Raw genomic sequence first — 23,381 nt, 5'->3', positions numbered from 1 at the left:
CTATCTTCTCTCCCACTTCTCCTAGCCCACTGAGGAGGTTCACATATGGTAGTTTGGATGCAATCAACAAAGCCCCAGACCCCAGGCTCCTTTCACTGCTGTCCTGATTTAAGGGGAACCTGTAAGCAGCTGACAAGGCAATGCCTCTGGGAGGGTGGAGGGTAGAGAGGAACTTGGCAAGTTAGAGGGGGAGGGCAAGTAGGAAAACAAAAATACCTGTTTAGTATCTCCAAATTATATCCTTTTATAGGAGTTAAGTCATTTTAATCCAATAGTCTTACCACAGTGAGAAGTGATAAAGTGACTGTCATAAAAACCATAGACTTTTTAGCCTCTAAGAAACATTATACTGGCATTTCAATTTGCTGTAATTATTGCTGGCGTGGTTGATAGTACTAGTCATCTGGATTGGCCCTAAGGGGCCAGTTGATTAACTGACCCTTGTTCTGATCACAGAGCTCTAGAGATTGTGCTTGGGGCAGATGGTGTTGGCCTGGGGAAGGTGATAAAGCATTGTGTCCACGATGTCGTTCAGTAGTCACATTGTTATACTGAGGCTGAGGCCATTCACCAGATGAGGTGGCCCAAAGCACATCCACCCCAACCTAACTGCAAAACCATCTGGGTTCATGTATGAGTGCACTTCAAGAGAGGCAGCTGCACTTTCTGAAAGTCTCATATGATCCTTCATTCTATATTTTCTTCCGCAATTGTGGTCCCCACCCAGCTCTCAGCATATGGAAGCTGGCAACTCTTATCTATTTTAAAATTATCTTTGTTCTATTTATATTGACTGTACTTACACTTTCCTATTTACTTCACAAGTTTTGTTTTTTTTTTTTTTTTTAATTTATGGCTGCACCCACAGCATATGGATGTTCCTGGGCCAGGGATCAAATCTGAGCTGCTGCTGCGACAATGCTGGATCTTTAACCTACTGTGCCAGGCCAGGGATTGAAACTTTGCAGTGACCCGAGCCTCTACAGTTGGATTCTTAACCCACTGTGCCACAGCAGGAACTCCTACCATTTTTTTTGGCAGGCCTGAGGCATGTATGAGTTCCCAAGTTCCCAGGCCAGATATCGTATTCTTGCCACTGCAGCAACCCAAGTCACTGTAGTGGCCAATGCCAGATCTCTAATTTGCTGTGCCATAAGGGAACCCCTCCTTTACAACTCTTCCTTTTTTTTTTTTTGGCCACACCTGTAGCATATAAGTCCCTGGGCCAGGGATCAAATCCATGCTGCATTTGCACCCTGCGTCATAGCTGCAACACTGGATCCTTAACCTGCCGCACCACAATGAACTATCTTCTCCTTTAACATTTTAAATTTTATTTCATTTACCAGTAGCATCCTCTTGTCAATTCGAACTTACCAACATGTTATTACAGTAGCCGGGCAGTCTTTGTACCACCAAAAATTCTTGGCTCCGTAAACACAATTTAATTGTATTGCCAGTTTTAAAGTGGGAAACAAGATGTCAGGTAATGCACTTTAAATAACTTCTAGTAACTCTGTGGTCATGTGAAGGACAGAGTGGAAAAGTTGTACATCGAAGAGTAAAGGAAGCTGTTGCCTTGGTCCAGGTGAGAAGCCGGTCACCTCATTCCCAGGACTTTCAACCAAAAGAAAACTAGGGCTGTTTCTGTCTTGAACTCAGTGACTCAGAATCTAAAGCTAAAGATACCCCCATGCTGAATGAGTAGTGGCAAAGGCAAGGACTTTGAAGGCAGGTAAAGCTGGTTTCAAATCCCAGCTCAACCATTTTACATGACTCACCTTGGCCAAGAGAGAAAACTTCCCTGGGCCTCCCAGCCAACAGTAAAGTGGGGATGCACCTACCTAAAGGGCTTGCATGTGTAACATATGGGAAATATCGTCCTGAATCTCTTCTCTCTAGGTGACAGAGAAACTCAGAGTAGTCTAATTCATTTGAAGCACCTAAATCCAATCTGGAGGCAGTAGTAGAAAGAAATATTTCAAAGTGTAAAAGAAAAAAAAATTGATGATTATTAGTGTGAGGAATGGAGAAACCACGGACGTTGGGACAAGTAACGTGAATAAAATTTTAAAGACTGAAATTAAGAAAAAGGGTCAAAAGGTCAATTTGATGATTTAAGAGTTAATTCTGTTTTTAACTGCCAGCTACCGTTAACAAAAAAAAATGAAACATTTCACTTGACAGTAATTTCATTTATCTACTTAGGATTCTTTCTATCTGTTCATCCCATTCTGCCATGCTATGTCCCTGAGGAGGTAAGTGATGAGCATCAGCTTGGTACGTTCAGTTCCTCCGAAAAGAAGCAGGATGATCTAAGTATCTAATTTGCTTGTTGATAAGGTAAGAAAAAAAAATCCACCCCTTCTTCTCTCCATTGGAATTCAAACTATGATAAAGGAGACAGAAAGACAGCAAGTTTGAGTGAAATGTTTACATTTATATTGAAATATGCACTAAAACAGAATGAGTTCTACTAGTCAATGAAATGTTGCCAAAGCGGAATCACAAACTTCCGTTGGGGAGGTCCAGTCAGCTAGCAGCAGTGATCCCCAAGCAGGAACACCAAGGAGAAGCCTGGGAGACCCCATCCCAAAAGCCTCCTTTTAAGAGACCCCAACTCTCTTCTCCCACATGCACCCACACAGATTTAGGAGCGTGGCCATGCTCCTTGTTTTCATATATCTTTAGTTTCTTCTTCGCTGCAATAAATATAAAATTGGCAATGCTCAAACACCACAGCACAGACAATATTTCAGGCTTTAGCATACAACTGTAAACAGTGACTAGATAAAAACAAATAAAAAAGAGAGATGAACATTATTTTTTAAACAAGAGACAGAATTCCTAAGAGCAAGGCATGAGCTACTCAAGAGTTGTTTTGCTGGGTTAAGATATTTGACAAAAAAATTCAGGCTTAGACAGATCTTCAAACAGACTCAAGGTGCACTGCCCATGGCAGTCTAGAATATGCAGGCAGCAAAACAACATGCCCCAGATCAACCTTGGTAGTAAGTCTTCAGCCTGCAATGTCCAAGATGGTACTGCAGAAACCTTTATTGTGCCATCGCCAACTGCCACCTAGTGTAGAGGGAATGGGTGGGCAAAGGAATTAAAATTTGCTGGGAGATGAACACAATAACACCTCTGCTAGCTGCCTGGAAAGTTGGCCCCTTAATCACAATGACAACAAGACAGTTCCACTTAGACAGTGCATTAAATGTCATATATATATACATATATGAAATTCAAAGATCAAAAATTAAGTTCTGTCACTGCAGCAAACTGGGGTGTCAGTCAAAGAAAAATAGATACATACTTTCTGCCTAAAGCAGTACAAAGAAAAGCTGTCAAGAAATGAAAGTGGACTCAATTTCTGCACATTAGCAATGGGGCAGACTTTTATTTAAAAAGGCTAGTGGTTTATATACTATTGCTCGAATAGCTCTGGTAAATATGAAATATAGTAACATCCAAGGTTCATACACAGAAGCAAAGGAGCTGAAGGCCAGATCACAAAGGGCTATTTGATCCTTAGTCAAGAGAGCAGCTAAAAGCACATGCTGCAGGAGTAACCTAATAGGGTTTGTTTGGACCATATTCCCACCCTCTGACAACAGAAAAAGACCTGGATAGCAAACTGTTTTTTCTCACACAAAACTGGCTTAATTAATTCTCCTCCCTAGAACTATACCTCAGCTAAGAAAAAACAAAAATCTGTCTTAAAAAACTCAAGAACTGGGTTTCTAAAAATAAAAAGGAAATTTTAATATAGTAAACAAGTTTAGTAAACACCATATATATTTTCGGTTGTTAATGAAGACATGATACATTCAAGAAAGTATGTTTTGTTTTGTTTTTTAAAGACAAAACCAAAAATTCCTAGAAAGAAACTTGACAAGAAAAAAATCAGCCCAAGTTCTATCCCTCACAATCAGAAGTGGCTCTCAGCACAAATCACAAATCCATCCTCCAACACACAAAAGCCATGCCATGTGCTTTGCAAGCGGAGCATGAAGCAGATGCCTTAGTTACTGAACTTGAACGTTAAGCAGAATCACTGCAGAGCACATTTTGATGGGTTACTTCAATATCCCTGGTCTAATTTAAAGTTATCTGTTTGTAGATCCAGTTTGTACATATTCCATAGGTATATTAAACAATAAACCATCTGTTGTCCTATTATTTTTTAAATGGCAGTTCTTATAACTCAACAAACCATTAAGATTATAAAGAACTCTCTTGAAAGAAATTCTCAGATGAAGATATATTAAGGAGAAATCCTGAAGGTTAAACAAACTTAGTTCTTTTACTAAAAATTGTGGGATCAAGCATAATGTTCACTGTTTCCCCATGAGAAAAAAGAAGCCAAATTTTTCTGGACTGATTAATAATTAAAAACACTAAGCCAAAAAAATAAAATAAAATATACATCTTAAAATACTATAAAACGTGAAATAATGTCAGGGCTTATGGAATGGGAAACAGAGTTCTGATTTCCTTTTTTTCCAAAAAAAAGGGAAAACTCTAACAGGTTTTAAAGGAAAAACAAAGAAAACAAACCAGAACTCTGAATATGGATAGCACTACACAGACTCTATAGCACAGAACACCACACAAGAATGAGTTACACATCAGTAATATCATCATGGGAGTAACTGGCTGGGGACTTACACTTCCAGCAACAAAGCTCCTAAGTCAAAAATGTGTTAAAAGCTTGTAATGTCAACAAGAACACCCCCAAAAGAGAGGGGATGAAGGGGAATAGAGGAAAGGCTGCATGCATGGGTCTATTACAGACATGATATTCAGCAGCATAAAAATAATACCCTCCAGAGAGTCCCCAGAATGGGGCAAAACCTATTTTTCACTGCTAAGCATGGGAAAGATTAAGAGAGTGGAACAAATTCACTGGTAACTATAGCATCTCCCACATTTGAATGACAAGCACGTTCAATCTGATGCTATATGTTGTTCTAACATATGAATAAAGCAAAATAAAAACAAAAGGCTAAATTATGAACTTTAAAAACTGGAAAAACATCTGTTTTAAAGCCAAGTAGGTGTGGTTCTAATCATTATATATAACATAATCCATAGAAAGAAAAGGCCAAGAGAAGAATCTTCATTTTGTTCAGTACTTAGGCTTGATGTTGTCCTAGGAAAAACAGTGATAATCCAATGAATGTGTCACACATAGAACTAAAAAGTCCCCTTCTGGTTTCAAATGAATTTAAACAACCATCTTCCTTGGCTAATTTTTCTCCTGTGTCAAACAAACCTTCTATGTACAGGACCAGTTTAAATCCCTCCTCCCCTTCAAACACTAGATATGAACATCCAGGAACATTCTACAATGCAAAGTGCCTTAAGAAAGAGAAGGATTCTGTAGTGCCAGTGATACAACTGATCTGAGGAAGCTGGGACGCTATGAACACTGATGGGAGCCAGTCAGGCAATGGTGGTTTGTTTTTCCTCAGGTGTTTCCTCCAACAACTGCATAATCAGTTCATGGAGGGGTTTGCAGATCTTTGCGTAGCCCCCTCCTGTGAGATGCAGAAAATCAAACATGTCGTGGCAGGAGATGGCACCGTCCGAGTGCACGAAGCCCCCATCTGTATCCAGGAGTTGAACATTGGCAAGCTTTGGCAGGGAGACCTTGAGGAGCTGGTTCACCTTCGCATTCTTTTGCCTCAAAGGGTTGGGCTTCTCACCTCGAGGTAACAAACCCTGGGGCAGAGCAGAGCAGAACTGAAGATGAGATGTTTTTCGCTACTTATTTGTGATTTCAAATATCCCTGGAACTCACCATTTGGCACTTTTTACACCTTTGATTTCTAAAACACTGGACTAAACTGGTTTTAATGAAAGTTCTCTGACCATGCCTTCTCGCTTTCTTCCTGAGTTCTTCCTCCTCCTCCTGCCCCTTAATTGTTGGTATTCTTCAGTGTTTTGGCCTTGGACCACTACTCTTCCTACTCTAAATACTTCAGCCCAGACCTTTTCCTAGAGTTTCAGAACCATGTATGAACAGACAAGAACAGAACCAAACTTGAATGTTCCAGAGGCATTCCCAACTCAACATGTCCAAAAGCCACCCATCACCTCCCCTGCAAAACACGTTTCTTCTACATTTTATTACTGGTCATTCCAACATTCCTGAGTCTCTCATCCTATTACATTATCTATTTATCACTAAATCACTCATCCAAAATATTTTTCTAATCTGTTCTCTTCTCTGATTATATAAACTACTATAGCTAGGGAACTTATTACCACTCACTGCAATTAATGTAAAATCTCCTGACTGGTTTTCCTATCTCCAAAGGTATCTTTCCTTTAATTCATCCTCCATACAGTCCGTCATATAGTTGGACTAATCTAGCTCAAATACACATCTATTCATTAATGCCACATGGAACCTACACTAGAACACATAAGAAATGGAGTTGGAGCAAAGGTTGCCTTGATGAATCAGAGCCACTCAATATCTCCTAGCATACAACAGAAATGTAATTTACTGTGTGACTGTAAGTTCCAAAAGAGATACATAAAGCACTATGAATATGCTACCCCACTCTTACCTCCTTCCATCTTTGTTATGTGCAGATGAAGTCAATCCTAAATCCTACTGACTATTACAAGCATAAGGCTCTGTATCTAATAGTTAACAAAGAAAAGCAGCCTTCAATGCTGATGTATCAAAGCTCGGTTGAAAAATAAGGAACAACCAGGAAGAATGGCCAGGGAGCAATAAATATATTCTATGCTCTGACTCTCAAAGAATACCACAGCCATTAAAGCCATAAAAAATGCTCAAGCCTTGGAGTTCCCATTGTGGCTCAGTGGAAACCAATCTGACTAGCATCATGAGGACACAGGTTTGATCCCTGGCCTCACTCAGTGGGTTAAGGATCTGTGAGCTGTGGCACAGGTCACAGACGCAGCTTGGATTTGGTGTTACTGTGGTTGTGGTATAGGGTGGCAGCTGTAGCTCCAATACAACCCGTAGCCTGGGAACCTCCATATGCCAAGGGTGTGGCCCTAAAAAGACAAACAAAAAAAAAAAAAAAAAAAAAGAGCTCAAGCCTCAAGAGCAGGGCTCTATATCTATTGGGATTTTTAAGCAAGAACGAGAAATGTAGCTTATGTATCTGCACGATATTTTCCTAAATGAATGAGTATCAAGGGCATATGGGATTTTTTTTCTCTATAATAACTGATAATTGCTAAAATACTATGCTAAAGGAGACAAAAAAGTTATACATCTAATTCGTTTATCATATAATAACTAATTTTGTTTTTCCAGTTGCATATATATGTTCCAGTTGCATTATATATTCTAAATATAATATACATACTCTGTGGTATCTGGACATTTCAGTTATATGTATCATAAATTCTCTTTTCACAGTTCTCTTAATTGTCTGATGATGAGTGCTATTATATTTAAAGACCTGTGTAATCAGTCCCCCATGGGGTTGATTATTTTGTTTAATTCCAGTGTTTTAGTATTATAGATAATACCACTGCTTATCAAATTTAAAAAGTTTCCTTGAAACAAAGAATATTTATGGGGATTTATTCAGAAACATTCATGCAACAAATATCTCTTAAGCAGCTACAATGTACTAGCCACTGTACTTCAGAAACAGTCTCAACCACAATATAATCCTTTCTGGAATAAGACAGGATACAAACAAATACATAAACAAGTAAACTAAACATGACATAAGAAAAAAAAGCAAGGCCCACCTCTGCAGACCCTAGTTATAATATCCTGGTTGTGGCCACTTTCTCCTAGCTATCCCAGTCTCAAATTTTATTCGATGGCAACCCTAAAATTCTTTTAGTGCCCCCCTTCACTCACCCAACAAACACATACATGTATAAGCCTTTGATCACTCCCTCCTTCTCTCCTTTCCTTCCTTTTCCTCCCTTCTTTTTCCTTCTGTAATACCCTCTCTTCTTTCATTTCTCCATTTGGAGATCAATGAATTTTTTAAAACTGAACTCAGATGTTAATTGTCACGTCTAAAATATACCCTGTTCTCCTGTAGCAGACAATATAATTCTCTGTTTATATTGCTCTGTCCATCCACCAGATGGGTGGACATCCATTCATTTTTGTATGATCAAGATCAAGAATAGTGCCTTGTAGATAGTGATCCTCACATGTTTGGTGAATAAATGACAACCTTCCTTAATACTGTATCTTATTAAAGAATTGAATACATATCAGATTTCATGGAAACATACAATTTCAGCTGGGCTAAGAATATCTACATGTGAACTTGGAACACTGAAACAGACAGCTGTTTATATCTGAAATCATGAAGATACAAATCATGAATGCTTTAATTCCACAAAGGGTAGCATCTCCTGTTAAGGGTAAAACCACAAAGTATCCATTTCTTTGCTGATGGAGTCACTGATATTTTAAAGAACTCAGAGATTCTAATAAATACACCACTTTTACCATATTAACAGTGGAACAAAACAACACATCTAAGCTAATACAAACCCAGGTCTAATAAAAAGAGACTCAGGACTAGGAAAAGTCTCACATGCAATTTAAAAAAACCACCAGGAGATAATCAAGGGAAAAAAAAGGCTATCTGAGGCATCAAAGAGAATTTCCACTTCTAAACAAGGATATGCAGGAAAAAGATGACCCCACAATTGTTCAGAGAAATGACGAGACCAGTAAGATGATGGGACAAATCAGAGAAGAGCTTCAGGAGTATCATAAAGTGCTTCCACCTAAAGATTCTCTATATTTCATGAGTGATCACATTCCTAAAGACTTCACACCTTTACCTGAGGATATCAAGGTCTCCATCTACCCAAAGACTACATACCAATACAATGATTTTGGCCTGGGGCTGCCTTGTGTTGATAAGTTGTACAATGGCCTCGATTCCACCGGCTACTTCCTCTGCTGTATTTTCATGGTTGTTTGTTCCTACCCAGACAACAATGACCTATAATTGAAGGCAAGGAAAAAAAAAAAAGATAAATACTCAGGAATAAAGGAAAGTTCATTATTTAGCTGAAAATCTTATTTCAAAAAGCAAAGGGGGGAGTTCCCGTCGTGGCGCAGTGGTTAACGAATCTGACTAGGAACCATGAGGTTGTGGGTTCGGTCCCTGCCCTTGCTCAGTGGGTTAACGACCCGGCGTTGCCGTGAGCTGTGGTGTAGGTTGCAGACGGGGCTCGGATGCCGAGTTGCTGTGGCTCTGGCGTAGGCCAGTGGCTACAGCTCCGATTCGACCCCTAGCCTGGGAACCTCCATATGCCGTGTGAGCGGCCCAAAGAAATAGCAAAAAAAAAAGCAAAGGGAGTTCCCATCGTGCCTCAGTGGTTAACAAGCCCAACTAGTATCCATGAAGACACAGGTTCAATCCCTGGCTTTGCTCAGTGGGTTAAGGATCCGGTGTTGCCGTGAGCTTCGGTGTAGGTCACAGACACGGCTTGGGTCCCACATTGCTGTGGCTGTGGTGTAGGCTGGCAGCTACAGCTCCAATTCAACCCCTAGCCTGGGAACCTCCATATGCCATGCATGTGGTCCTCAAAAGACAAAAAACAAACAAACAAACAAACAAACAAAAAAGAGCAAAAAAAGCAAAGAAGGGAGTTCCCGTCATGGTGCAGTGGTTAAAGAATCCGACTAGGAACCATGAGGTTGCGGGTTCCATTCCTGGCCTTGCTCAGTGGGTTAACGATCTGGCGTTGCCGTGAGCTGGGGTGTAGGTCGCAGACGCGGCTCGGATCCCGCGTTGCTGTGGCTCTGGCTTAGGCTGGGGGCTACAGCTGATTCGACCCCTAGCCTGGGAACCTCCATATGCCGTGTGAGCGGCCCAAAGAAATAGCAAAAAGACAAAAAAAAAAAAGCAAAGAAGGAAACAAACTTTTCAAATGGTACTGGTAACTTCAACAACGTAGCCATTTTATAACCTATGTCAGGATAAATTCCAAAGAGGGTAAAGAGGCTAACAGTTAAGTGGTAAAACTATACTAAGAAGAAACAAAAAGATTCTTTTATCATGGTGGAGTTAGAGGCTGATTTCTTTTTTTGTGTGTGTCTTTTGAGGGCTGCGCCCACGGCATACGGAGGTTCCCAGGCTAGGGGTCCAATCGGAGCTGTAGCCACCGGCCTACGTCACAGCCACAACAATGCTAGATCCGAGCCGCATCTTTGACCTACACCACAGGCCACGGCAACGCCAGAACCTTGACCCACTGAGCAAGGCCAGTGATCGAACCCGCAACCCGCAATGGTTCCTAGCCGGATTCATTTCTGCTGCACCATGCCGAGAACTGAGGATGATTTCTTAAAATTCCAAAACTATACAAAAAAAATAATTAATACAACTATATAAAAATAAAACCTCTGCATGTCAAAAAAGAAAAAAAAGACTGAAATCTAAGAGACCTGTGAGAAAACATTTATAAGTGATGTCATAGGACTCTCTTAATACAAGCAACTTCTAGAAAAAAATACCCAGGGGAGTGTAGTGGGACAGTTCTACTCAAGGAAAAAATTCAGTGGAGTGGAGGTTAGATATAGATTTTGTCTTTTTCTTTTTTTTTCAGGCTGCACCTGTGGTACATGGAGGTTCCCAGGCTTAGTAGCCACCAGCCTACACCACAGCCACAGCAATTAGAGATCCGAGCTGTGTCTGCGACCTACACCACAACTCACAGCAATGCCAGATCCTTAACCTGCTGAGCAAGGGCAGGGATTAAACCTGAGTCCTCATGGATACTAGTCAGGTTTGTTATCACTGAGCCACAATGGGAATTCCCCCAGATAGAGTTTTTCAAAGTTTTCCCCTTTAAAAAAATTTTACCAGATGGTTATCACCTAGAGACATATATCTCACCATGTAACCCAATAAAGTAATCACCACCCCTCAGAAAAGAAAGGAACATGGGTGGGTTTTTCTACAAGAAAGGCAAAAAATCATACACTTTCAACTAAAGCAACTATTATCAATGGTTCAGCTTTGTTTTTCAGCTTACATGCAGTGGGCTAACTCAGGATGTTTAAAATGTGTTAAGGCACTGGGTGCATGTCTATGCACATCTGTTCCAAATTTTTTTCCAAAGAATTTGGAGGCCTGATTACCAATTTGTTCATATATTTAAATGGATCCAGAATTACTTCCTAAAGTCAATCAAGGCCCTGTTCCCATGGCCCACCTCTGAGAACTTTCCCCCTCATACTGCCTCAGAACCACAGACCAGCATATCTCATTAGCATCAAATTATCTTCCTACAGCTGAAAAAGGTAATTACAATAATTATAAGTACAAGCCAAGCAAGCTATATACTGATTTTTAATCAAGAATGTATTTGGAGGAGTTCCTGTCGTGACGAAGTGGTTAACAAATCTGACTAGGAACCATGAGGTTTTGGGTTTGATCCCTGGCCTTGCTCAGTGGGTTAAGGATCCGGCATTGCCGTGAGCTGGGGTGTAGTTGCAGACGTGGCTCGGATCCCGAGTTGCTGTGGCTCTGGTGTAGGCCGGTGGCTACAGCTCCGATTAGACCCCTAGCCTGGGAATTTCCATATGCTGCAGGAGCGGCCCTAGAAAAGTCAAAAATACAAAAAAAAAAGAATGTATTTGGAATGTTCTTAAACAATGACAACATCATTTATCTTAAAGGGGCATGAAGCAAGGAACAATAGTGAAATAATGCTTTAAAGAAGCATTTTCTTTTTTTTTTTTTACTACATTTTCTGACAATTTAATTATCTACAAAAGACTCAAGATTAAGGATATTCTTTTTTTAAAAAAAAAAAAAAGTTTTACTTCACCTTAGGTTTAATATTCTCCAGTTCTCCATTCTTTAGTCTCCATAAAACATGTCTTGTTGTATCTCCCCCAATTCCAAAATTCAGTGCATGAAGTGGGGAAAAAAGCTCTCGCCATATCTAAAAAGAGAAAAACTCGATTAAGCAGAAACTAATGGGAAATAAAATCCCTCAATTGCAATGTGTGGTGAGGCATCCAAAACAACAGTTTCTCTTTTCTATATTCAAATATAATGCTGCAAGTGGTGTACTGCTAACTGTTGAAAGGGCTGTGAAGATGTTATTGTGTAACTCAGTTCTTAGTGTAGCATGAGGTCTCAGCTCAAGACCTGAGCCAGAACTCAATCTGATGCCACTTAAGAGGTACCAACTCAATAAACTCTCCTTTACCTTTATTCAACCATTTAAAGGAACAGGATAAAGTAAAAACACAAGATGAAAAAACCTGGAATGCTCGAGACAAAGAGAAATAAGGCTATCTTTTCTTTCAGGTTTCCCTGCGAAGAATGCCTAACCTTAAAAAGACTCAAAACAGGAGTTCCCATTGTGGTGTAGCAGAAATGAATCCAACTAGTATCCATGAGGATGCAGGTTTGATCCCAGCCAGTATCCATGAGGATGCGGGTTCAATCCCTGCCCTTTTTCAGTGGCTGGGGGATCTGGCGTTGCTGTGAGCTGCGGTGTAGGTCGAAGACATGGCTCGGATCCTGCATTGCTATGGCTGTGGTGTAGGCTGGCAGCTGTAGCTCAGATTAGACCTCTAGCCTGGGAACTTCCGTATGCCGCAGGCGCAGCTCTAAAAAAGGAAAAGGAAAAAAAAGATTCTAAGCAGTTCACTACAAAAATATATCAACTTTAAAAATGGTAAAACAAAAATAATAAGAATTGAGAATCATGACTAGGACAAGCATAAATGAGCAAGTACAAGAAAAGAGTAAAGGAGTTCCCATTGTGGCTTAGTAGTAACAAAGCCCATTAGTATCCATGAGAAATGCAGGTTAGATCCTTGGCTTTGCTCAGTGGTTAAGGATCCGGTGTTGCTGTGAGCTGTGGTATAGGCCTGCAGCTACAGCTCCATTGCGATCCCTAGCCTGGGAACCTCCATGTGCTGCAGGTGTGGCCCTAAATGAGACAAAAAATAAAAACAAAAAGTAAAAATAATCTAAAAAGAAAATAGTAAAATATAAATAAGAATTGTAAATCATGACTAGGGCAAATACAGATAAACAAATACAATGTGAACCTTTTTGGAAACCAAGGCAAAAAAGGGAGTTTAGTTATAATTAACGCTAATTTTTTTCTTTCGTCTCATCATGCCTGATGGCACAAAGAATCCCATTAGGTAGGTCTGATTTCCCAACTACTTTGAATGAAAGTCTGGTATCAATGAATGTGTTGACATTAGCAGCCAAGGAGCCCCCTCACCCCTTTTCCCTCTACCTCATACTGTTGCATCAACTGCACCATGGAGTCCCCCACAAACAGGACATCCGGCTCTTTGTCTTTGCAATCCAGGACAAATCTGTTGTGCTGGTTTGAAGAAGAAAGAACAATTAGAAGCTGGCATTTCTTTCCCTGTGAGATTTCTCAGCCTAGACAGAACAGTTGTGCAAACCAGTTATTCTGTAGTTAAACATTTTATTTGGTCTGTCCCTAAAGCTGATTCCTCTCAATCTGCGATTAACTGCTGGGCCCTTACAATCCTGATCACTAACACGCTCAAGAAAACCCAACTCTACTGAAACTAGAAAAGTTTATCTTTTCCTCCAACTCTTAAAAAAAAAAAAAAGCTGATGTAATACAATGAACCCCTGTACATTCTTCACCTACATTCAACAGTAACGTTTCACATATTTGCTTTATCTGTGTTTGTCTGATCATTTGAGGGGAAGCAGCAAATATTGTGATTCTTTGCCATCAAATATTCCACATGCACATCCTAAGCATAGTCTGAAGCCACAGAACTACTAACACATCTAAGGAAATGAGCAATAATCCTATAACATCTAACACTCATTCTTTATAATTGTTCCAAGAGTTGGAAAAGTATAAGATGTATCTATCTTTTTGAACTAGGATCCAATCAAAAGGTATACATTTTACTTGAACGATTTTGTTTTTTGCTTTTTAGGGCTGCATCTGTGGCATATGGAGTTTCCCAGGCTAGGGGTCAAATTGGAGCTGCATTCGCTGTCCTACACCACAGCTCACAGCAACACTGGATCCTTAACCCACTGAGGGAGGCCAGGGATTGAACCCGAAACCTCATGGTTCCCAGTCAGATTTGTTTCCGTTGTGCCACGACAGGAACTCCATCTGCCATAGTCTGGATTTTGCTCACCATATTTCCGTGGTGGTGGTGGACATGTTCATCTCTCCCAGGTATTTCCTGGGATGTGGTACTTAAGTCTTGATTAGAGTTGGAATTTTAGCAATACTTCATAGGTAGTATTGAGTATAACGTCAATAGTTGTTTTTTTTTGTTTTTGTCTTTTTGCTATTTCTTGGGCCGATTCCCGCTGCACATGGAGGTTCCCTGGCTAGGGGTCCAATCGGAGCTGTAGCCACCGGCCTACACCAGAGCCACAGCAACTCGGGATCCAAGCCACGTCTGCAACCTACACCCCAGCTCACGGCAATGCCAGATCCTTAACCCACTGAGCAAGGCCAGGGATGGAACCCGCAACCTCATGGTTCCTAGTCGGATTCGTTAACCACTGCGCCATGACGGGAACTCCTGAAATAATTTTAGATCTACAGAAGGGCTGCAAAGATTGTAGAGTATCTGTATATACCCTTAACTCAGCTTCTTCCAATATGATCATCTTTTGAATAAGCATGGAACACTTGTCAAAACTAAAAAATTAACATTGAGGAATACCATCAATTAAATAAAGTTCATTCACGAGCTCCCTGGTGGCCTAGTGGGTTAATGTCCCAGTGCTCTCATTGCTGTGACTCGGGTCACTGCTAAGGCACAGGTTCAATCCCTGGTCTGGGATCTTCTTCTGTATGCCATGAGTGTGGCAAAAAGGAAACAAAGAAAAAGGAAGTTCATTCAGATTTCACTCATTTTTCCACTAACGCCTGCTTTCTGTTCTGAGAATCAGTCCAAGATGTCATATTGCATTTAATCTACACAGCTCCTTAGTGTCTTCCCGTACGGGAGTCTCTTGGTCTTTCCTTATCTTTCATGACCTCGGCACATTTAGTTGTGGCCAGGCGTTCTACAGATGTTTCTCTGATTAGGCCAAAGAAACACACAAAAAACAAAAAACCTTGGAAATATATCCAAGAAACATTTCTTATTAAAGGAAAATAAAGAGCTATCACAACCAAATACAATGTGTGATTCTAGACTGGGAAAATTGATATAAAGAGCATCAAGTCACAAGTCTAGACGAAGGATATAGGAAATTCTCTCTCAAGCGTTTGTAATATTTGTATAATTTTGAAATTACTTCAAAAATCTTAAAAAGCTTTAAAAAAAAGAATACTGTAGAGACACTGTTATCTATTATAATTAACGGAGATCAATGACTATACCTTCAAAATATTCCACAGTTTCAACATCAGATGGTGATTAGGTATGACATCTCTAACATTAGATTTTTACATATAGTTATCAATTCTTGTTGACCATTAAAAACACCCCTTTGAAGCTTTGGTCAAGAACCTAAAAAGTGAAGAGCCGAATTTCGTGTGAATAACACCGGGGCACCTCCTTTTACCTGTGACATCCATCTGTCATCTCCTTGAATATCTTCTGCTGCATGTGGAATGGCTGCTGGGTTTGAGTCTCCTTGGCTCATTCTACACCTGAGGAAAAAAAAGTCTATGTCATTTTTTGTTCACTGACAGGAATGTTTCTTTGTTATGACTTATTTAAATATTACACTGCCAGGATTTAAATAAGAGTAAGAATTAAATAAATTTCATTGTGGTTTTGCCTAGAAACAAAGCAACTGGAGTCTATTTTCAGCACGGACGAGTTCCAGGACATTACTGCTAAAGTCCCATCAATATTAAGCACTACTAAACTTCCAGACAGGTTTGAATATCATTCAGGAACAGTGTATTACATTTAAAAAATCTGCTCCAAGTATATACTCTACAGCTGTATTAATTTTTCATGAATACTGTAAGAACCAAATGATACAAGGAATTAAACCCTTATAGTTCAATGACATCTACATTAGAGGCTTTTAGGCTGCTAGAGTTACATACTTAAGAAATACTACAAAAATGATTAGAATCTATCAATTACTAAACATCACATAAATACCACAGGCTTTGGCATTGAGGGGTTTTTTTTTTGGCTGTACCCAAGGCACATGGAGATTCCCAGGCCACAGATCAAACCCATGCCACAGCAGGAACCAGAGCCACAGCAGTGACAACACAGATCCTTAACCCACTGAGCCATCAGGGAACTCCGTGGCACTAGTTTTTGATAAATGTTTATCAGGCACTTTTATTTTTGACAGGTCTCCACTGAAAAAATTTTATTAACGATAAATCTAAATATGGCATCTGCTAGTGGAAAGAAGGAATAAGTGAAATTCATGAAAATTAGAAATGCTATCTTCCAGAAAGACAAATAAGAAACCAGATTGTTTTCAACCAACTCTGGAGAATACATTCTAGAGACATTAGGCTCAAGAGATCACCTGGCAAATACAAAGAATGATGAAAGAAAAAGCTGGGGTTTTGTGGCTTATAGAAAATGAGGCCCAAGAAATGGCAAAAAGACAAAAAAAAAACAAAAAACAAAAAACAAAAAAAGAAAAAGAGGCCATACTCTTTATTTCCTTCCTTTGCCATCCTCAAATACAACTAAACTTTCTGGAAAAAAGGACTGAGTTACAGTCATTCAATAAGTATTCACTGAGTAAACAAAACACCCTGGATTGCCAGGGCAGTAGTTTTTGAGGATCAGAAAGTAACAAGTCCTGGAGTTCCCGCCATGGCTCAGTGGTTAACAAACCCGACTAGGAACCATGCGGTTGCGGGTTCGATTCCTGGCCTTGCTCAGTGGGTTAAGGATCCGGCATTGCCGTGAGCTGTGGTATAGGCTGCAGATGTGGCTCAGATTCCACATTGCTGTGGCTCTGGCGTAGGCCGGTGGCTACAGTTCCGATTAGAGCCCTAGTCTGGGAACCTCCATATACCGCAGAAGCGGCCCTAGAAACAGCAAAAAGACAAAAAAAAAGAAAGTAACAAGTCCTAAAGATGAAAGCAAACCTTCATTTATGAAAAACAAATTACAGAAGCAAACAATTTTAACATGAATTATGCAAATCCACTGAGCTCTAAATAACACTAGGTCTAAAAAAAACTGTACTCAGGGTTAAGCCCATATTTGACTAAAGATGTAAAATATTATTCACAACCTGTGTATATTTCTTTACTGAAATTTGCAACTATCAGGAAATAACAGCTATGTACGAAAGATTACGCTATGCTTTATATATACCACCTCCAATCCTCACAAAAGTACTAAAGAAAATGAGGATCGGATAATTTAGGTAATTTTCATACTGAGTGACTAAATTTAGGTTTGCCTGACCCCAATAACGCAACATATGGCCCACTGATCACAAACCAGTTCATGATGACTCCCTACTAGGGGCCTATAATTAACCATTTCAGCCAAAAGACCACTTGGAGCTAAAAACATCAATGTAAAATGCAAGAATCAAGAACTGCAAGATGAATTTTGTGGAGTTCCAATCAGACAATGATACTTGTTGGGTGTTTCACTGTCAGAAAACTGTGGAAAGATTAAAAGATACATAAAGATAAAAAGAATAAAATGATTATGGGGTTAAAACAAATAGCCACAAAGAAATGTTTACTTTGGAGGTTCTGCTTTTTGGTTTTGTTTTTAACCAATAAACAATTCTAAACCTTCTAAATAAAAGCTGCTTGAGGGAGTTCCCATTATGGTGCAATTGGAAACAAATCTAACTAGTATCCATGAGGATGCGGGTTTGATCCCTGGCTTTGCACAGTGAGTCAGGAATCTGGCGTTGCTGTGAGCTGTGGTGTAGGTCACAGATGAGGCTCAGAGCTGACCCCTAGCCTGGGAACATCCATATGCCACACCTGTGACCCTAAAGGGCAAAAAAAAAAAAAAAAAAGTTGCTTAAGGTCTAATTTCCATTTTTGATCTGTCTATTCAGGTTAAATCTAACATGGTGCTTAATAGTAGTTTTAATTTAAATTTTATTTATTTATTTATTTATTTATTTATTTATTTATTCCCAGGCTAGGGGTCTAATCCGAGCTGTAGCTGCCAGCCTCCACCACAGCCACAACGTCAGATCTGAGCCACATCTGCGACCTACACCACAGTTCATGATAACGCTGGATCCTTATCCCACTGAGTGAGGCTAGGGATCGAACCCACAACCTCATGGTTTCTAGTCGGATTTGTTTCTGCTGTGCCATGACGGGAACTCCTAGTTTTAATTTTAAAAGTTAACTTTCTTCCTTGCAATCAAAAAGTTCTATTGGGAATTCCCATGTGGCTCAGTGGGTTAAGGATCTGGTGTTTGTCACTGCTGTGCCTCTGGTTACAGCTGTGGTGAAAGTTCGATCCCTGGCCTAGGAACTTCCACATGCTGCAAAACAAGCATAGCCAAAAAAGTTCTCTTGGCCTTAACGTGGATAAGAGGGAAGAAACTTTTCCCATTTTCTGGATTTCAAAAATCAGATATATAATGTAAAGAAATATAGTAACAAACAGCTCCATTTTCTACTCACTAATTGAAAAAAATCTATTTCCTAACTTTTAAAATAGATTTAAAAAAAACCCAATCATCTCTCATTTATTTTCCTACCTGGAGAAACACTTAACATGTTAGGTATTTCTGAGGCAAAAGTTAACTGACACAGAGTTAATTGGGAAATCACTATTAAAAAGGAAAAAAATAATCTGTCCTACTTTCACTGTATGATTATGTAACTGAAACCATTCTTCCTGGGGACGGTTTAAAAAAAAAAAAAAAAAAAGGATGACAAATTGTGCATATGGGGTGCCTCCATAACATAATGTATCCAAACACATTCCTCAACACTTAAAGACAAAATGCACACTCTTCAATGATATTTCAGTTCTTTGAATACCATGTTCAGATCTTGCTGCAAAACTTAAAAGGGTTTTTCAAGGAAAGGAACCAAGATGGTGAGAAATTAAAAAAACCTGCCATATCAGAAAGAGTGAAAGAAGTATGTTTATGATAGAAATATGTTTATAATAGAAAAACTGGTTGGGGAAGAGGAAGACACAGGACATAAATAAATGCCAAGTATTTGAAGATTACTAGGAAGAGACATTAGGCTTATTCTACGTGACCTGGAATAGGAAGATAGGATCAGCGGATACAATGTTCGGTGAGACAAATTTCTAACAAATAGAACTGCAAATGACATAAGCTATCTCTGAAGGGGACTCAAAAAGAGACTAAATGAACACCTGTAAGAAAAGGATAAAGTCAGAGTTCCCACTATGGTGCAGTGGGTTAAGAATCCAACTTCAGCAGCTGGTGTTGCTGCAGAGATGCAGGTTCAATCCCTGGCCAGGTGCAATGGATCAAAGGTCATAGCTGCAGCTTGGATTCAATCCCTGGCCCCAAAACAGGTGCGGCCATGAAAGAAATTTTAAAAAGCATACAGTGACCTAAAGCCAAAGAGTACAGTGGTCCAGATTAGTGTGGGATTTAAATATGCTTTAAAGGATCTTTTTGAAATGTTCCTCAATATGTGTATATTTATAAATAAAATGTGAATTGCAGTTAATTGGTACATTAAATATTAGTAAAGTTTGTTTTTTCCTTTTTTTCTGCTTTTTAGGGCCACACCCATGGCATATGGAGGTTCCCAGGCTAGGGATCTAACAGAGCTACAGATGCCGGCCTATGCCTCACCAACGCCAGAACCAAGCTTCATCTGTGACCTACACCACAGCTCATGACAATGCCAGATCCTTAACCTACTGAGAAGGGCCAGGGATCAAATCCACAACCTCATGGTTCCTAGTCGGATTCGTTTCCACCGCGCCACGACAGTAACTCCTATTTCTTCCTTTTTTACATTAAAAAAAAAAATGAGGTAAAAAGAAGTCCTAAAATTTTTCCCTGTATTTCAATAGCTCACTTTATGCATTCCAGGGCAGTGCATACTCTACTTTCAAGATCAATGGTCTTTATAAACTATAAGATCTCTTTAGATCTATGTGTCAATTTATAGGCATAGATTTTTAGAATTCTTCCAACAGGTAAACAAATGAATAAAATAATAATTGCAATTAAGATTTATTAAGAGCTTAATATTTATAAGACCCTAGGATAGGAGCATTGCTACTTAAATAAAACTGAAGCTCAGCAAGATTTGAGGAAAATGCTCCATGGAGGATAGTGTATCACTCTGAGCTGGGATTTGAACTCAGAGTGATACAGTACCCTCCAAAACCTACTACTCTTGAACAAAGGGCATTAGGCTCTATATAGAAATGACTATATGAGACAATGATAAATTCTAATTCACTAAGTCAATTAACTTCTATCTCCTATTCCATTAACCAAGTTTAAAGGCATTCTGATACCCTGAGCAAAATACTTTCACCTTGGTCCTAAATTTCATGAGCACAATGAAAAAGCTATATGGACAGGGAAACTGAAGAACAAAATTTCACTTATCTGAAGTTACCAGGCAGGTAAATCTGACAGAATTTTGTTCAATATTCCCAATTAGATTGTCTTTTTTTTTTTTCTTCATTAACTAGAATACAAGGTCATCCTCCTTCCTCCTAAGTGCAAAGTATCTGAGCAAAAATTTGTTTCTCTGTGCCTTCGGACACTTGGATTTTGTGTTATTTTACCAAATCAAAATCTTACAATACAAAGTGGCTTTCAGTTCTAACCTATGCCTATGGCTTGGTAACATTTTTAAAAATCGAGTAAAGAAAAATTGAGGGGCAAGCCCAAGCAATTTATTCTTTCTTTCTTTTTTTACTATTCAAATGAATTTATCACATCTGTAGCTGTATAATGGTCATAACAATTTGATTTCACAGGATTTCCATCCCACAGCGCAGACACATCCCCCCACCCCCCAAAGCAATTTATTCTTTAACAACCAAGGTGGGAACCGTGCATTTAGGGGATTCAAATAATTTGGGAGGTAGATAAAATAAGTGGTTGTACTTTTTTTTTTTAATGATTTTTTTTTCCCATTATAGCTGGTTTACAGTGTTGGTTGTACTTTTTACCAAAAAAAAAAAAAAAAAAAAAAAAAAAAAAAAAAAAGAATGAATCAGGAGGCATCCAGAGAACAGCCTGTGGTAGGTCACAAAAATCTTGGGGGTTTCCTGCCTCAGGTAAAAAGCAATATTGTCACACACACGTATTCAGAATGTTCAAATTGTAATTCGTGACAACAGAAAAAGTAGCAACAGGGAGGGATTTGATGCCCATCTCACTTTACTGATTCAGAGTAAACCCCCCCACCCCCCCGCAAGTCATTAACTTCGAGGTCACAAACAGCAGGTTCAGTTAGAAAAGCCCAGCAGAAAGGAGATAAGGGTCCCCAAAATTAATTTAACAGAAGAGATGCTATTCAAGGAAGCTTTAACTGTCCATTTAAATGAATTTTCTGGGAAGATGAGGAGCAAGCAACTTGCACAGCATTTCCCAATTTTCCTGCATTTTCTGTCTTTTCTAACTTAACTAGAACTATGACCACAGAAGACCAAAATTTTCAGATGCTTATACCAACCAGTGTGGTGTATGTAGTGTGTCTTATCAAAAATCCTCGATAACAACAAAGAATTATAAAATCCTCAAGCTGAGCTGGATGTTTCTTCAGTTTAACGAGGGAAAGGATGGAGGGGGAAGTTCACTAAGAATTAAAAGATTCAGAACGTTTCCACTCTGACCTAAGACTCTTACGTTGCTTCAGGAGGTGGAAGGGTTATTCTGAAAGCAAACGCAGCCCTCGTCCGGAATACCCTGCCTCAGTGGGCTGGTGGATGGGTCCCTGGGTTCCAGCACATCCATAATTTATTATCAAATGCCCAAGCCAATACATTAAAGCACAATAATTTCCTCCTCTCCTGCTCCCCCACAAGGAGGCAACCTTTCTATCAGAACAATGTGCCCAAGAGAACAATCTAAAGACACAAGGCATATCTAAGGCAAAGGCATATTCAAATGATCTCGGGGTACAATCTTCTCTCTACACCTTTACCTCTCCCCCACCCCCTTTAAAGCTGTACAAAATGAGGCCCTGGGCGAGGGCGTGGGGATGGGGTCCAGGCAGTCTTCTCCTTCTCCGTGGGTAAGCTCTAAAGAGGCCAAAGCTCCATGTGTTTGGTTTTCTTAAGGTTTGCATATAAATTACGAAAAGCAACGCTGGCCTGGGAGCTACAGAAAGCAGAATAATGAGTCACCGTGCAACGGTACATCACAAACCTGTAGGTCAGAAGGTCCTGAACTGCCAAATGGACAGGGACCAGGTAAAAAACACCTAAGAAAACTTGTTCACTGGCAGGTTTAACTAGTGGGTTGACCTTGGGCAAATCAGCGGCCAGGCGGGCCTCGTCTCTAAAACGAGGTGCTGGACGGGGCAGCCCTCTATGAAATGAGTTGTGACAGCCCACGGATTTTTGAACATATTAGAAGAAGAAACGGTGAAGTTTCTGGAGAGTTGCACATTTCAACAAAAGGGGTGGGAAAAAGCGCTCTGTCAAAAGACAACAGGGTAACCCGACTGGCCCTCGCTAACAGTCTCTCAAACAGAAGAAGGGTCTGAGGAAGGGTCAGAGGTTCAACCTCAGGGACGGAGGGGCAGGCAGCAGCCGAGACCTGAGGCAGAAATGGGGCTGGCAGCAGCGAGCATCGCGCCAGGGGCGCAAGGGATGCAGGGCGGCCTACTCCGGGGGGGCGGGCAGAGCCAGGCGGGGCGGCGCGCCCCGCCACGGTGCTCCACCGCGGGAAGAAACCAGGAGGCAGAGAGGCTGGGAGGCGGGGCGGCCGTGCGGGCGGCAGGTTTGGGGGTGGGGCGCTGGGGAAAGGCTCCGAGGGGGCGGCAAGCGGCCTCGAGGGGTGGAGGTAGCGCCGGCGGCCGGGAAACCGACACCAGGCCAGTCGAGAAGGCGCGCGCGAGCCCTACCCCAGGGTCGGGGGGAGGGGGTGGCGCCGGGGGGGGAGGGGTCCCCTCGGGGTGGGGGAGGGGAGGTCGCGGGCCTCTCACAATAACAAATCGCAGCCCCTTCCAACCCCCACCTCTAAGCCACCGTATCCCCGCGCCCTGGGATGCACTCACTCAGGCAGAGGGTCCGTGCGGGCCCCAAGCGGCTGCGGCGTCGGCGGGTGGCGCGTCTGTCGCTCGCTTAGCCCCGGCGGCCCCAATCCGGCGCGTCCCTCCTCGGGCCCCAGCACCCGCAGCAGCACCCCCACTTCCGGTTTCCCTGCCACTCAGGCAAATGGCTTCCGGAAGTCCCGCCCCATCCTCCCCGGCCTCGGCTTGGCTCCCGGTTCCCCACTTTCCCTCTCGGC

General features: G+C 40.8%; 2 protein-coding genes across 14 annotated transcripts in view; one reads left to right on the top strand and one right to left on the bottom strand.

The window, feature by feature from the left end:
• Positions 1-2,419: 2,419 nt before the first annotated feature.
• Positions 2,420-23,302, bottom strand: PAFAH1B2 (platelet activating factor acetylhydrolase 1b catalytic subunit 2). The gene is made up of 6 exons (XM_021062879.2): positions 23,149-23,302; positions 15,552-15,639; positions 13,261-13,350; positions 11,824-11,940; positions 8,862-8,984; positions 2,420-5,730 (listed from the first exon to the last, which is right to left on the bottom strand). Exons 2-6 carry the CDS (start codon positions 15,630-15,632, stop codon positions 5,452-5,454), a joined length of 690 nt encoding a protein of 229 aa, XP_020918538.1. The 5' UTR covers positions 15,633-15,639; positions 23,149-23,302; the 3' UTR covers positions 2,420-5,451.
• Positions 22,893-23,381, top strand: part of SIK3 (SIK family kinase 3) — a 293,253-nt gene continuing 292,764 nt past the window's right edge. For 12 of the 13 annotated variants that reach the window (XM_084976167.1, XM_084976169.1, XM_084976168.1 and 9 more), the window contains exon 1: positions 22,893-22,965. The gene's annotated coding sequence lies outside the window, so the exon portion shown is untranslated. Of the gene's footprint in view, positions 22,979-23,381 lie in introns of all 13 variants that reach the window. The other variant, XM_084976171.1, reaches the window with a different exon arrangement.

Source organism: Sus scrofa, chromosome 9 (genome assembly GCF_054392235.1).
Source record: "Sus scrofa isolate SSC_HxYL_T2T_F1_AM1 chromosome 9, Sscrofa_HxYL_maternal_Yorkshire_Landrace_v2.0, whole genome shotgun sequence".
Taxonomy (NCBI): domain Eukaryota; kingdom Metazoa; phylum Chordata; class Mammalia; order Artiodactyla; family Suidae; genus Sus; species Sus scrofa.
Note: the sequence above shows the minus strand (reverse complement) of the source record. Positions and strands in the feature narration are given on the sequence as shown.